General features: G+C 35.2%; 1 protein-coding gene across 1 annotated transcript; it reads right to left on the reverse strand.

Moving 5' to 3' along the window:
- Positions 1-3765: 3765 nt before the first annotated feature.
- Positions 3766-9795, reverse strand: LOC113308076 (salutaridinol 7-O-acetyltransferase-like). Its single transcript, XM_026556546.1, has 3 exons — positions 9663-9795; positions 9420-9506; positions 3766-5677 (listed from the first exon to the last, which is right to left on the reverse strand). The coding sequence occupies exon 3, from the start codon at positions 5525-5527 to the stop codon at positions 4193-4195; it is 1335 nt and encodes a 444-aa protein (XP_026412331.1). The 5' UTR covers positions 5528-5677; positions 9420-9506; positions 9663-9795; the 3' UTR covers positions 3766-4192.
- Between the last annotated feature and the right edge of the window lie 7503 nt (positions 9796-17298).

A 17298-nucleotide genomic window follows, 5' to 3' on the forward strand; every position in this document is an offset into this window, starting at 1 on the left:
GAGGACAAGTGTTATTCGGACTCTCGCTTTTGGATAAGGGGTAACCTAATTACTAAGGGGCACCCCCAGGTCACCCCCAAGGCAGATTCTATTCGCACCCCAGTTCAGGATAGGGGGACACCCTTTCTTCTTCGTTTGAAAACTGTTTTTTGGCGGGAAATGAAATTCTCAACTGGCAGAAGTTTGATCAAAAAAATGAAGGGGTTATGGGTCGATTCAATGACTGAAATTTGAAAGAGAGATGTGATATAGGTTAAGGAACACATTTTGAGCAGTGGATTCGATCAGAATTGGCTGGAAAACGCGTGATGATTCACACACCCAAAACAGAGCACGTGTACTGTAACACGAGAAAAATTGAAGTTCTTGTGTGCATGGAGGAGTTCTGCTGGCGTTGGAAGAGTGTTGAGGCGTGAATGAGTCGAATGGGAGCGTGCAGGAAGCAAGTTGGCGTGAGAAAATTCTTTAAATGGCAATTATTCTCTATTTTTGGCAGCAAGGAATAATCGAATTAAAGAGAGTATATACGCAATCAATGGTCGTATTTTTGGCCTCAATTCACTATAAATACACGTACAATTGAAGCTAGCAAGTTTGGAGAGTCTGGGGGAAAGTTTAGGAGTCGAGAGAATCAAAAGAAAATCACGCAGAGAAGAGAAGAGTTCTGCTGGTGTAGTTGAAGACGAAGAACATTGTACAGTCCAGGAAAGTCGTTGATTAGGGTCGCATATTTGCGACAATTCTCAGTTCCTTTCCCGCGACGATCTTACAACACTTCTGAAGTGCCGTTCTTCCCTACGCTTCCTGTGTGTCTCAAAGGACAGTCTTAAAACGATTTCTTTTTATTTCATCATTTGTACTCAACTTTTGAGCATTAATAAAATCTTTTGAGTATTTTTCCAACATGATGAGAGGATAAATTCTTGGTGATTGAGGCAATGGAGGATCTATTCACTCATGTTTGATTGGTAATATTTTTATTTATAATTTCTTTAATTATTTACTTTATTTAATTCACTTGGATAAATATAAAAAAAAAAAGATAAAATGGTTTTCTAAATTAGTTGTGAATCAGTTTGATGTTTTATGCTTAGAATAATTCTTTGATAAATCATGCATAAGGATTACAACTTAATATTTGGACACCTTTTAAATTAAAAAGTGATTTAAGAAGAAAAAGAGCTTAATAATAATTTCTGAAATATTATTTATAACCAATCAACTTGAAGTGGTAGTGAATCCTGAGCCTTAATCCTTCTAAAATCTTGACATTACTATCAAAAAATTAATTTCCTTCATTTATTTAAATCTAAAAAAAAAAAGTTACCTTCACAAGTTCGAAAAGAACCCCGTTTTCACCACTATCTACAACAACATTTGAAAATACATCAAGGAGAGAGTCATTGTTTCTGTGAGGATTCTAGGACAAGTCTTGTAAGAGGGATTGGAAGAGAGAGAAAGTGAGTTTAGGTTTCAAGAAGAGTTGTTGTTAGATTTCCATCTATCTTGTAAGTGATTTGAATACTCAATCAATAAAATAATTGTCCATGATGATGACATAGAGATATAATCAGATTAAGTGGAGTGTAGTTGTAAGAAATCTTACAACTACAAAACCAAACCAGATTTCGATGTATCTAGGAAAAGGTAGGTTTATATGATATATATAGGCTGGATAAATAAGTCGAATTCTACTTTAATACAGTACCAGTTAGGGATGGCCATTTGCCCCACCCAAACCCATCCCTGTGGGTACCCGTTCCTATTGGGTAGGATTTTACCCGTACAAATGGGGTTGGGGTTGGGTAATATCCGAAATTAGTGAAGCGGGGATGGGGCGGGGATGAGATTCTAGGTCCCCGCCCCATACCCGCCCCGTACATTCCCATTTTAGGATTTTATATTTTTATTAATTATTTATATTATATTTAAACTAAGATATTATATTATAAAAGAAAAGGTAAAAGTATAAGATATCATTAACTATTTATATTATATTTAAACTAAGAAATTATATTATATTGTATTATAAAAGAAAAGGTAAAAGTATAAGATATCATTAATTATTTATATTATATTTAAACTAAGAAATTATATTATATTATAAAAGAAAAGGTAAAAGTATAAGATATCATTAATAGACTTCAACGGTAGCTTCCGAATCAGCTTTTAGTACCGGAGGTAGATTTGTGAGTGTCCAACGTAATAGACTTCATCCAAAAACGTTGGAAGCTTTGATGTGCGCTCAAGACTGGCTATGGGATATGCTGAATGGTAATGAAATTCTCTTTTTATTGAAATGTTTTTTTTACATTTAATACATCATTATGGTTATATGATACACTTTCTTATTTTGGTTAGGTGGATCAAAATTCGATGGTGAAACATTTTGGGAAGAAACTGAAGCAGACGATGAGGTGATCAACATGGAGGAAGATACTTGATAAGAAATAATTAAGAACTAAAATGAGTGATGCTCGTTTATAGACCAATTTGTTTTTCTTTGCTTGTTTTACGATGAATTTATGAGTTTGAAATTTTAAATTATTATTATTATTGGTTGAACTTAGGTATTGATTATTAAATTAACTCATCATATTTGAGCTTAATGTTATGGGTAACCCGTAAAAAACCCGCCCCGTACGGGTATTTCCCATACCCGCCCCGTCCCAGATCAAGCGGGTAATGAGGAGAGTGTGGGTTTTTTTTTGAACGGGGCAGTGACTGGGATACAAGATCCCCGCCCATACCCTCCCCATGACCATCCCTAGTACCAGTTTATATTTATAGGTAATATACATCGGCCGGAATGGGATTCTAGTTTAAAGTTTCCAATTATGTGTTGATATATCGGTGGTTTCCGTTTTCTACCGCAAAAAGGATATCTTTACCAAATAATTAACGTAACTCGTGTACATGGAAATTATTTTTGAATTGTCAATGAACTTTTATGTGAAATTATAGACGACCAATATCAAGTTCTACTTAGGGGTGAGCATTTGGACCGTAATCCACGGATTTAACCGGGACCAACCGTTCATTTGCGGATGGATGTCCGGACCGTTAGTTAATGGGTTGGATGCGGATGAAATGTTTGAAATCCAACGGACAACGGATCGGGCCGGATGGAACCTTGAAAATCCGTTGGACATACATCTCTGTTAAATTAAGGGAATTTATATAGTTCTAGAAAATACTATGGACCATTTTTGAATTTTTAAGATATTTGCTTGGGGTGTTGTACATGACATATTTATATGTGTATACATATATAGGATATGTAGGTTTTATAAGGAGTCATTTGTGTCAGCTTATTTTCTTTACTATAAATTTTAACTAAAACAAAACTATTGGATTATCCGCATCCAATCCGTCCATTCGTGCATCCATTGAATACAAAATCCGTTCGATATGGATTGGATGCAGATGCCAAATTTGAAATCCACACTGCAATGGATTGGATGCGGAAATGCAAATGAAACCAAATAAAGCCATCGAATTTGACCGAGACTAGTCGGTTGGCTTTAATTGGCTTTGGTCCAATGACTTTTAGTCCTCCCGTGGATCTGAGGCCCAACTTGGTTTTGGTGCAAAAATTACTGTATACTGTGCTGTGAATGTAAAGTTCAGATTTCATGAACTTTTGCTAGTCTTCGACTTAGTGGATGGAACTTTACCTGTATTTGTTAAACACCCCACTCATCACCATTATACTTTCTTGCACTTCTCTCGCACTAGTCGCCCAGATAAGGAAGCTCCAAACCATCAAACAAGAAGACCAAATCACACCTTACAAAAAATCAAGCCGGAACAAGAGTCCAACGAAAGAAAATAAACGCAAAATGAACATACAACAGGAACGGAAGATAACAACCTACCACAAACAAGACCCAGACAAACAACACAAACCATACATAAATTAAGGAGAGAAAACTCAAAAGGGAAGAAATGATGAAATCTTAAGAAGCAAACGCAAGGAGTTCCTCGTGACGTTCAAATTCAACCATGTCTCCGCTTTCAAGGTTACCCATGCTTCTATCCCGTCCCCTGAACTTGTATCCATAAACACAACATGATTTTGGACAGATACTTTACGGATGCTAGCCCAAGTGGTTTTCCCCATCCAAAGTCTGCTTCATAAATGGGGAACCTACACCTACTGGTAAACGTTAACGACTCTGTAGTCTTAGGGTCACACATTACATGTATGGCCTTCCCCGAATCCTTGGTGTATCTTCAGTCGGTTGCATGAGATTGCAAATTTATTACCTTGCAATGCTTTCATGTGCTCATTGTCGACCGACTTTATGGAATTCTTAATCTTGGACACCAGCTCTTGGTAGTATTGACTAATTTGATCATGAAAACCGTTCCCGTTGTTGGTAAGATTACGACCAGTTAGACAACGGGAAACTTCTGCAATGGCAACATCAGTCATGTTCCCGAAACTATTAGCTAGCAAGGGTGGAATCATCTTACTCCTCAAATTTATTACATTATTTGTTATGTTCTGCACCTGCTTTGGTGTAGAAACAGCGTTGATAGGGGTGACACCATCTTCTATCTGTTTTACTTTGAAATGATGATCCACATCCATGAAACACATCCATATAAGGGCAGTTAGTGCTTCAAATCGTGTCGGCAGCTGATGCATGTTCTCTTCTTCATTATCGACCTGACAATCTGATCCTTTATTGGCATTTAAGTCATGGATGCACTTTTCCATCAATTTAGCTATACTAGAATTCTTGAACACGAATCTTTTAGTCATTAATTCAGTTCTCTTCGCCACAATCTGGTTGACTCTTGTATTTTTTTCTTGTTCGCCGAAACTCATACAAGTTGTTGGCGGGAACATAGAAGAAAGTACGTAACAAGGCTTATCAACTGCCGCAACCTTCAGTTCATCACCATGAGTACTAGAACCACTGCGTGATATGGCTGCCCAATCCTTCACAAAATTAATGAACGAAGATCCATCAAGTATCCTGTGACAGTAGATGAGACTGATAACCATTCCACCACCATCGAAGACATTGACTTGGATTTTTAAGAGAGCTTTGGAGTTGGAACCAGTCTCTCCATAAGGCTCATCAAAGGCTAGGAATGGTTGGATAACCCCAATATCAGAACTTGCGAGTTGCATAACTTGAGATAATACTCTACCCACCACTCTGGCCTCGATATAGTCCACACCCTTGTCATTACAGTCAACAGATTTTTCATCTTTTATCCTTCCAGCCAACGGATAATATCTGGTTAAGGTCTCAGCTAATGATTTCTTGAGAACATCACAACGATGCCGGGATGATTCCGAGAAGATGATGTTCTTATCCTTCTCATCATTGCCGAGACTGCTGCTATTACTATCCAAGTTTAGGTAGTAAAGGAGAAGAGAGACATAATATGGTGGAAAAATCTGATCAAACCGGGATAAGATATGGGTATTGAACTTATCGGGTGTTGGAGATGAGGGTCTAATGGACTCGTTCGATACTATTTCAATCTTCATGATATGATCATTCATGGTGTGTAGATCTTTTTGCACTCTAAGAAACCTTAAATTTGATGATAGAGAAAATTTGGTGTTTTCAGAAGATACTATATATAGTAAGACATCGCAAGTAACCTGATCAGTGCACCAGTGTTTGGATTCGCTAAAACATCATTAGGAAACCTACATGCCAGTAACATAAAATAATTAGTCCAATTGAAAAACACGTACTATTGTCTAAGAAATGAAAAGAATCCAATTAGGACGAAGCTTAAACTTAGCTTGCAGTAAAACATGGTTACAATAGCTTATTCCAATGGAGTTAAATCATAGGGGTAAACTTATACTGGGTGACACCAATCACCGTGTTCGAAATTCGTCAATCAAAAAAACAAGAAAGATGGTATAAATTAAAGCCGGGAATTCATCTTCACATACACCAAATAGGTTATGTAACGCCATAAAATCCTGCCCAAGGACATCATCAACAATTTAGTAAGGAAAACAATCTTGGTACTGCTGGAGCCTTCCTCTACACTAAGATTAAGTCCACTGGGCTTGATTTGGCGGCTAGATTAGCCAAAAATCATTGCATACTACATAAAAAGTGTTGCCTATTCTTTAATACTATTTCTCTTTCCAGATATATATCTCGCATCCCAGCTAGTAGTGAAATAGTTTGCTGAATGGTTCAGCGCAAAGAAAATTAACTTTTCGCAGTTTAGTTTAGCGTATATTAACTTATTTTTTGATCCGACGATTTTTCATCGTTCGATTCAGCGCGTCTACTTTTCGCTATTCCATTCAGCGCATCTAGATGTTAAATTAGAACTTCTATAAGACTTAGGAGGTTATTCCAATTTCCAATATAAATGCTATATTAGAAGACCATAGGACTTAGCCTAAGCCCAGGGTATACCCTCCTAAATCCTAATACACCTGAAGTCTTTTTTTTTTTTGATCAATAATACATATGAAGTCGCTGATTCGGTTCTCACTAAAAAAAACCCAATCTAATTCCTGTGCATATATACACACAACATGCCCTCTACCTCCTTGGATAGTGTTAATGAAGGAGATTCGACTCCTATAAGAGATTTCACTCATATAAACTAGTACTCCCTCTGTTTCTGAAAGACCGTCCTCTATTTCTTTTTCGTCAGTTTCAAAATTGTGTCCAGCTTCTGTTTATAGTCATACTTTTTCAATGAACTCTCTAATATACCCTTGAATTCTTTATAATCATAAATCCATTTTTAACATGACCCAATCTAAAATATTAAAGAAATTAGTATAATTTAGGAAACAAATATATCATTCATTCCTTTTAAGAAAAAATACATTTAACTATAAAAAATAAATTCCTTATAAAGTTTATATTTCGTAAATTCGATATCTTTTAAATTTTTCTTTTATGTTTCGTATTTATAATTCTCACAATAATTTTGGATAGTCTTTATTACTAGCATTTTTATTAAAATAAAATAGGTAAGTAACTAAGGATAGTCAAGTAAAATAGTATGATCTCCTTAATATTCTGAGAAGTCAAAACGGACTATCTTTGTAAAACGGAGGGAGTACTATATTGGTCTAACCCGTTGAGAACCATGTGAGTTGAGTTACATGGGCTAGCAAAAGGAATCCCCTCAAAATATTACTAACTGTTTCCTAAAAAACGAGATATTATTATTTTTTCATTTTAGTTTATTTTTCCAGGAATAACGGAGGGAGAATAATTATGACTTGTATTTTTTTCTCATAATCTGGTGCTCGACAATGTGATTGATCTGATTGAGGGCCGCACACAATACAATTTGGGCCGATGGATACGAAGGAAATCGACTAAACCACCACCGAACCAAACCAAACAGTTCAACTAATGGTCAGTGGTAGTTTGGAAAGTACCCTTCATCCATCGGTTAGATCAACAGTTTTAAGTGTCCTACAGACTGAACCGACCACAACATAACACTAATCTGTAGCGTTAGATAATATAGCTAGATATCTTAGGTATGATCTTAGCCATCCATATATCCTCTATAATCTTAGGGCTGTTATCGGGTCCAGGTCATCCCGAGTACTAGACTAGATCCTGCATATAAAAGTCGGGTCAGGTTTTTAAATTTATGGAACAAAATCTTGAGATCCCGTTGAGTATTAACAAAATTATAAAAGAAACCTCAAAAATTAGTGTCTCTCCTTTTGGCTTGAATCTAAATTGTTTTCATTAAAATTTATTATTATTTTTTTATTAATATGACAAATAAAATGTAAAAATATAAGTGAAAAATGGAAAAAATATGAAAGATATAAAACTAGAAAAGTATATATGTTTATTCGTGGGTATTACTCGTTGGGAACCGTTAATATTCGACTATAATCGAATAATTATCCATCGAGTCCTAAGTTGATAACCGGTCCAACTTTTGGACCTGAACCTATTGGGTCCTGCTCTGGATAATGGGTACCCATTAACCGTCCTAGCTTGTATATGATTAAATCTTTAACTCTAACCCTAATAAGATTAACTGATTAAGAAGCTTGGCTACTCCCTCCAGAGTACTCCCTCTCAGACACAGCCGTCACCCTTTTGAGATTATTAGTCCCACATTGTTGGGCAATCTAAGATCATGCGGTTTATAATTTCTTAGGGCCTCTTCACTTATTGTCAATTGGTTTTGAGTTGGATGACCGTATTCTAACATGGTATCAGACCAGGCTATTTGCGACGAGTCTTTGAACGCGCCTTTACTCCGCGTCACCCGATTTAATTGTCCACGTGTTAGACCCAACGAGCCTACCGTGAGGGGGCTTGTTGAGATTGTTAGTCCCACATTGATGGGCAATCTAAAATCCTGCTGTTTATAATCTCTTAGGGCCTCTCCACTCATTGCCAATTGGTTTTGAGTTGGATGCCCGTATTCTAACACACCCCACCCCTAACCACAAGCAGTACAACAGTTACAATTACCTCTACGAGCAACCCACACCTTCTTTTCTTTATCCTCTTCCTTTACCAGGGACGGACCCATAAATTTTCTTTGGGTAGAGCTAGATTATCACCAGTTGTGAATGCGGTTGAGGAATTTTTTTGGAACTAGTTATATAATTAGTGACTAAGTGAAATTTGCCTATAAAAAAAAAGAAAAAAAATGGGATTATAAATGGTTTTGACAAAGAAAGTTCTATAATTTTAAACAATTTTGGGCTAAAAATTATTTATGCTATAACTACAAGGGGTTAAACATAAATAGAGGAGGGCTGATCATTAATTTTACAAAATTTTCTATACAAAATTTTTATTAACCAAAAAGTAGGGACGGGCTATATCCCGGATTAACCCCTTGCTAGGCCCGTGTGACCTTTACCAAGGACAGTATTAATACAAAATATTAGATAGTAAGTTGATATTGGACAGTATTTTTATTTTTTTTTGATAAAAAAGGGGTGGCATTTTAATCTAAACAATTTGTGGAGTTGAAAGATGAATTATAAGCTAAACACAAAATTGGTTAAAAAGATCAAAATCAACAATTCCTGGGCGAAAAGGACATTTAGATTTTGATACTGTTTAAATTGACAAAAATGTAAAAATATCATGAATGTAAACAGTTTCATCCTACCCATTTTCAAATATTTTTTTTATTTTTAATTTACATCAGGATGCATCCAGTTTCGTCCTTGCTATTTTTTAAGTTTAAGTCAGGATGAATCCAGTTTCATCCTTGTTATTTTTTTGGTGTCCATTTCACCCATACTAGTTTTTACTCGTCCATTTGGATCATGTTTTAAAAATATTTGGACAAATGACGCATTTTCTGTAAGCTAAATTACGATAAGTTGATCGACAAATTTAGTAGCAAGAATATAAAGAGGTAGTATATTTCGAATAACATATGTACTGGGCTAGTTTGTTGCGAAGTACCTCTTTCTTTTGTTTTCTGTATCACACACATGACACAACAGAAGTCTCTAATACTGTTTTCGCCCAAGATCTGCATTCAGTTGTTTGCTGCAAACAAGAGAGCCAAATGATTTTATCAATTTTTCAATTTCAGGGAACAAGTATATTATCCGGTGAACAAACAAAAGAAAAACTTAATCAAACTAAAGATTGATCAACAACCAATTAAACCAAAATCGCAGAAAGAAAGAAAGAATAACTCACCGCCATATTAATTTGCACCGATGGGTTTTGAGATTTCGTTCTTCTGTGAGAAACTGGTCGTCATCGTCCTCGAAATAGTATAACATCAAATTTCCTACCACCTTCCCAGGAAGTGGTCCTCAAAATAGCTAACATCAGCCATCTAATAATATGTCGAGCGTTGAAATTCGATACACTCGGCTCCGCAATGCCTTCGGGCAAATAGCTGGCAGATTTATTGTTGTTTATTAATTTGTGCTTGGGGATACTGTGTGTATTTACTAATTTTGTTATTAATTCGTAAAACTCTTTGAGTTGTAGCAGAATTTCTGTTCAACACTAACATATACTTCGGTTTGATCTACTATACATGGAAAATAAGACTAATAGTTTAAATACTGAAAAAAGAAGTAAAACAGCCGAAGTGTGAAATGGTATGATTCAATTGAGAAAAAGATGCTCACTTTTTATGTTTATATTAGCACTTACAGTCGAACCTTGATAAATAAATGTTCGATAAATGAATTACCTCGCCAAATGAATAATTTTTTTCGGTCCTGATTTGGGCCAAGGTGATAAATGAATAATCTCGCTTAACGCATTAATGAATAAAATAATTTGGATCCTTAAAGGCCCTATAAAAATATAAACGAATAATCACTGAATTATATATAAAAATAAACCAAAATACATAATCAGAAAATTTTACATACAAATATACGTATGAATGAACTCAGAAAAAATCATATATGGTTGATTGTTTTTTTCTTCCACCCAAACCAAAATGCATCGTATCCTTAATTTTATGCAATGCTTGCACAATTTCTGGAATATTTTGCTTGTGTTGTAGAAAGTAATTTTTTAATGTGACCATCGCTTGAAAAGCATCTTTAGATGACACATTTGGTACGATGCTATTATCATCTGGTTCAGGATCATTCTCATTATTTATTACTGACTCAATAATTTTTTCGTCTGTTGGAGACTCCATAACTGCATCATTCTCGTTAGGATAGTTCAAAAGATGTTCGACGTCCATCACATTTCAATAACATAAATTAGGAATGACACCAGTTAATTCAAAAGAAAATGAATGTTAATTGAATAATTGATAAGAATTTTGACCAATATTTCCTAGGTATACTTGTACATTTTCTCCTCTACAATTTAACTTCTTAATTAAGAAAATGTTGTCTAAATGAATAAATATTCATTTATCGATAAATGAATATTTTATTCATTTATCGATAAATAAATAACCCCGCTAAACGAATATTTTTTCTTGGTCCCGAGAACATTCATTTATCGAGGTTCGACTGTAGTAGTTAGTACTGCATTTTAACTGTTTTCACGGAAATCACATAAATTTCTCTCTACCTCATCGGTGATTGAATTGAACTCAATGTTTAGTTTGACCGTATGCCTACGATCGTACGGTACAGAGTACACTGGTGAGGTAAAAATATTTGATACAAAATTTTGGTTTTCTTTTTTTTCTTTTTTTGGTTATAATTTAATAAACATAATTTGCTCCCTCTGTACTTATTTTATAGGCGGAATATTGCTTTTTCCTTGTACCATTAGATAGGCGGAATGACAATTCCAAGATGATTTTAACTATTTTACCCTTATTTATGTTGCTTGGTTATCATCACAATTGAATTTATGTCTCTAACATAGGAAATATAACAAAGGACAAAACAGAAAAAAACATATGGATATTTGTGAAATCAAAAAATGTTTCTTAATTTAAGAGAATTGGTCTCTCCGCCTATATATATGTGGTACGGAGGGAGTAGTTAATTTAACGAATGAATTGTTTAAAGTGATGTACTGATATTGGATCTAATCAATGCTCGTGATATCATTTAAAACTTGGTGATACCCAACGGACACTAGTCATGTTAGGAAACAAGCGTCAGTTGCATTCTGGGTTGCACGGACGCTCCGTCTTATGAGTCGTGTCCGCGTCTGATTCGCGTCGGACACAGACGCGCGTTGGACGCTGACACGACGCATGTCCGACGCACTTATATGCGCGTCTTGCGCGCGTCTTGTTTGGATGCACCGATGATTAGGATTTAAAGCATTTTTTTTCATTTTCATTTAAATTTCTTCCTTTATTTTTACGGAAAATGGGTCATTTGTCCAAATATTTTTAAATGACGGTTCAAATGGACGAGTGAAAAATAGTTTGGGTGAAATGGCCAAAAAAAAAATAGTAAGGATGAAACTGGTTTCATCCTAACTTAAATTTAAAAAATAGCAAGGATGAAACTGGATACATCCTGTGTAAATTAAAAATAAGAAAAAATATTTGAAAATGGGCACGATGAAACTGGTTACATCTTGCCTATTTTTATATTTTTGTCCATTTAAACTGTATCAAAATCTAACTGTCCATTTCACCTAGAAATTGTTGATTTTGATCTTTCTAACCAATTTTGTGTTATTTTTACTATTGTTAACTAAATGAAGAAAGACAAACATTTAGATCAATCATTTAAGTCTTTATTAGGATTTTGGAATTGGAAATGACATCACATATACCTTTGGTTGGACATGTGTTGTTCTATGAATGCATTTTGATTGTGTCATGTGTTTACTAGTGGTTGATTGTTTGACCTTCGACGTGTATAAAAAATCGATCTCTCTTTTTATTCTGAAATTTATACATATGCAGCATTAATTTTTAGGATCAAAATACTTGACTTTGTTGTATATATATATATAAAAATAAAATATGTATATACGTGTCTGCGTCCTAGTTTTTTGAGAATTTTGCAGTGTCCCGGTCTGTGCAACCGAGGTTGTATTACAGAAGGGAAAGATCAGCTGAGCTCGACCAGATCAAATTTTGTTTTGCATAATTGATGAAATCTAACTTGTTATGATTAAACAATTTGGGAAATCCCTGTGCACCCATGTGAATACCTCGATCAACAAGTTACTCTTCACTTCTATAATAAAGGGGAGGGATCTGCTAACTGGATCAGTTTGACAGAGTTTGCCACAGCCACTCATGACCATTGGATCTTACCATCTTTAATGGCTGAGATGCATTGATAAAACACGGTTCTTCTCTAGGATCAGTTATTTCACTCTCTCTTACTTCGAGCAACGCAACAGATTATTTTTATTTTTTTTTCTGAAGCAGCAAAAGATCTTATTCTTCTCCTTCCTTCTCTGTTCTGATGAGATGCAGTAAAAAAATCAAAAACATCTTACCATTATTGATGAGTTCTAGGATGTAAATTACTGAGAAAATCATTGTAAACCAAATTTGGTATATGGATTCTAAACAATTTTGTTTTTAGGGTTTTGAACTCCGGATTGAAATTATTGGGATTCAACTTTTTGAAACTTAATGACCCCAGTTGTAACACAGAACACACATGAAAACACAAAGAGGTAATTTCTTTTGTAAGAATCAGATAAACAAATTTTCTTTATTAACGACTTCAACTATGTACATCAGAATTTAAATGCACAAAACTTTGGTAGAACATGTACTTGATGAAGAATGTTATGTGAAACAACAAAGCCTGTACTTATTATGTTCAATTGAGAAAGGAGCCAAGTAACCTTGACACATGATTAATTTTTTTTTGGTTCCACTTCTACTCTCTTCCACTCGCTTTTCAACGTAACCATACGAATACGTCTGCACCCACGGTGCTTGTTGAGGATTATCCAGTTCACTCTAAAACGGCAGCTTGGATATTTACTGCTTGAATCGGTACCGGCAACCAAATTCAACGAACAGCTGAATTCAATAGCATCGTCAAAACAACCATAATTCATGTATCTCATCAACGGGACGTTTATTAAACAAGACATGATGTACCTATCCCAAATCTCAATCCCGAAATCAAAACCATAGATATAAAATGGTTAAGTTTTGACTTGCCTAATCGCTATCGAGATTCAAAAAAATTTCCATCAAAACAAGTGCAAGATCGACTGATAGCAGGATTTTATTTTATTTTTGTAATAATTTGTGTTTTTTATAGCATGATTTTTCTTTATGTTTTTTATGTTTGTTGATTCAAGTTTTTTTCATTTCATTGGAACTTCTCTAATAATCTTGTATGCTCAGGCCTAATGCAGCCCCTCGCTTATCTCGTTGAAGTGGAATACACAAACCATTGGAGGGACCAAGCCATGATAGTAATGTCCACCAAATTGGTTAAGGGGTGTCCTAGTGTCACGTTAAAGGTCTAGATTACCCTTCCATCTTTAAAAGGACTAAATCACCCTTACTTTATCCCTTAAAAAGACTTGATTACCCTCCAATGAATTTAAACCTAATCAAAAAAAAATCTAAAAATCATATCACTATGCTTTCATTTTTTTTTCTTCTCCTACAAATTTAACCTTGGACTTTTTACAAATCTAGGCCGGTTTTTTTATGGTTTACAAAACTAAGCCTGTTTTTTTATTTCTTACAAAACTAAGTCAGTTTTGGTGGATGAAAAGTTGGCTGCAGTTATCTTCCACCTATTCATAATTGCAGTTATCTTCCACCTATCCATAATTTCCCAGCTCAAGAGACCATTTAGTCCTTCAAACTCACCATCTAAGATCAACGACAGAGATTACATTATAAAGCGAATGACCAAGATCTTGTTTATAAGTACACGTGTAATAGATCTATCCACAGAAAATCGAAGGCCTAGACTCCGTCTATAACAATTCAATTTTTGCATGTTCTGTAGCTATAGAAAACCCTGCCCAAGACTCGCCCAAATATTCACCAATGCCTCAAGCCACTGCTATCGTTCACTGGCTTCTAACACCATTATAACCACCACTGCTATCTAGTCACAATTGCACAAAGCCATTATAACCACCGCTGCACCAGACTTGCAAGCCTGCAACATTCTTCTAAACTACTATCAACCAATGAAACAACGCCGCCATCTAAAGCAGCTAACAACACTTCATCCCATAAACCATAACAGCAGCAGCTGTGTTATAGTTCAGACAATCCAGAACCCAAAGCTCCATCTCAATTCAGCTCATTCCTCAATATTAATCCCTGCATCTCACACAACCTCCTTTCAAAACTCAAACACCACCTGCAACTCCCATCTCAGATTGTTCAGCTGCTAAATCAATCCATATTCAACCACAATTCTCTCTAAGCACACATTCATTCATCACCACCACACTTCAACCTAAAAAAAATATTTCTGCATCTGAACACTACTTCACTGCATTGCAGACCCTTATTATTGTCCTCAACTGAAATACGGCACCAATCCAATTCACCAACATCATTTCTGTAGCTTCTTGACCTAGCAGCACCATTACGTCATTTGTTGCAGCAACAACCACTCCCTGTAATTTTCGCATTCAACATTCATTTCAGCTCAAACCTCTCTTCCCAGAAACCACACCACAGTGTCATATTCTTCTCATTGCAGCTTCAGACTCCATTGCATCAACAATTAGGCCAAAACATCACCACCTTCAGTTCATCTCATTATCTTCTCAAATCCACCAACAACACCATCTTCTTGTCCTGTCTGAACTTCAATTAACAAATCGAATCCCATTCAAGCTCAATCGATGGCAACATCAAACATTTCCTTATTGTTTCAACAAATTACACAAACCCTTGATTTCTTTAAAGCAACAACATCTAAGATATCTGATTCATGAATAACCCCTAAAACCCCTTTTTAATCCTCACTAATTCTTCGATTTGACTTCTCTTCTTCCTTATTCAAACCCTAGATTCATTTTACATTAAAACCCCCAAATCAAACCCTAACCTCCTTCATTGATTCTTCACCATCTTCAAATCTCGCTCTCTCTGTGTTGTTCACCTAAACACCAGCAGAGCTAGATCCTCTGCAAACTCCTCAATCGATTTTCCCATCAACACGATCCTAGATTCACAATATCCCTTCACCATCTCAATTGATTCTTCACCATCTTACAAAACCATCCATTTTCGCTGTCCATCGCCATTAAATCAAAACCCACTATCACTTGATGCCAAAACCCCCAAATCCCATTTGTTGTAGTCGAAATCAGATAAAAATCATTAAAAACAGAAGTAGGTTTGTGATAAACCTCTCCTTAAACTGTCTTTTTCGTCTCAGCATCTCCACTACACTAAATCTTCAATCCAATGATTCAATCTCTTGTAAACAACCACAATTAACGTTAATTAGGTTTGATATGATAAAAATCCCCGAGTTGTATCTCGATTTTAGCAGAAGAAAAAATTGATTTAGATGAACCAGTGAGAACCAGAAAGAAGAAAGTGAGAATCGATCTCTCTCTTCTGCTATTACACGTACAGAAAGGGCAGTTTAGTAATCTTACCACCTATATGAGATCTCTATACGATATTTTGGCGAGATTTTGACTAGTCAACCCGAAAAATTGACTGAGATAACGAATTTGGATGGAATCCGTTGGATTAGCCTAGATTTGTAAGAAGTAAAAAAAAAGAGGCTTAGATTTGAAAACGAGGGTCCAGAACAGGCCTACTTTCGTATATATTCCTTTAACCTTTTTTCTCCATTCATTTTATTTTTCAAACGCTTAAACCACTGGGTGGATTAACCAGCATAACTTATGTAGGGTAGGATTTTTTTTTTTGTTCGAATTAGATTAGAAGCATTCAAATTTAAGTTAAATTAGGGTTGCAGTTGGGGTTACGGTTGGTTATCTTCAATTACCATCCTTAAATCCTAAAAAGGTATTTGGAATATCCAGTTACAGTTCATTTTGTAACAATAAGAATGTTTACGGTTGGTATCGATTTTAACAAAAACCAACCTTAAAAGCTCCTGAGTTAAAACAATTTAATTTGATTACGGTTGGTTTTGACTTAAAAGTTATCAACAGTAAAAAGTTACGGTTGAACACTAGCCACTGAAAAACGAACCGTATTTTATTTACGGTTCTTCTCATAAGATAATAACTGTAACTAAGGTGTTACGTATGGAACAAAGAAAACGATACCATCAACCGTAACTAAATTACGGTTCATCTCATGAAGATTAATACCAACCGTAACTGGTTTTAAGATTGGGTTTTACCCAAATTTAACCAGTTACGATTGGTAGTTCATCAATTACAAACTGTAACTCTCACTTACGGTTGGTTACGTGAAAAACTCCAACCATAAGTCTCTCTGAATATCTAAAAGTTTTGATCTTTTTATGTACTTTGGATAATTTTGAATAACGAAACGCTAATTAGATCTAAGTTAGAGGTATACATGGTCATATAAAGATTAAAAAATCTAAAATTTGTCATTAGAATCACTCATTTTGGTTGAGTGAATCAAAACTTAGGGTTTCAAAAAAATCACAAAAATTCTTTTTTCTCCTCTACACTTTTTTCCCCCTAAAAAGAAACTCAATTAATCCAGTTTAATTTTTCTGATCTTAAATGTGATCGTTTTGATTCTATAGCACCTCATTTGGTAATGTTTGACGTATCTTATTTGGAATAGTGTCGGTTACTTATATTGAACTAGCCATATTAAACACACGTTCTACTTAAAGCTGGGAATTATTTGCAAGACCAGCGCATGTGGCATATCGTTTTCAGAAGAGGTCCATACCTGCAATATTAATGGTTGCAGAGGGTTGATGTGTTTTTTGTCCTTGCAATTAAACTCATCAACAAC

Source organism: Papaver somniferum, chromosome 9, assembly GCF_003573695.1.
Source record: "Papaver somniferum cultivar HN1 chromosome 9, ASM357369v1, whole genome shotgun sequence".
Taxonomy (NCBI): Eukaryota; Viridiplantae; Streptophyta; class Magnoliopsida; order Ranunculales; family Papaveraceae; genus Papaver; species Papaver somniferum.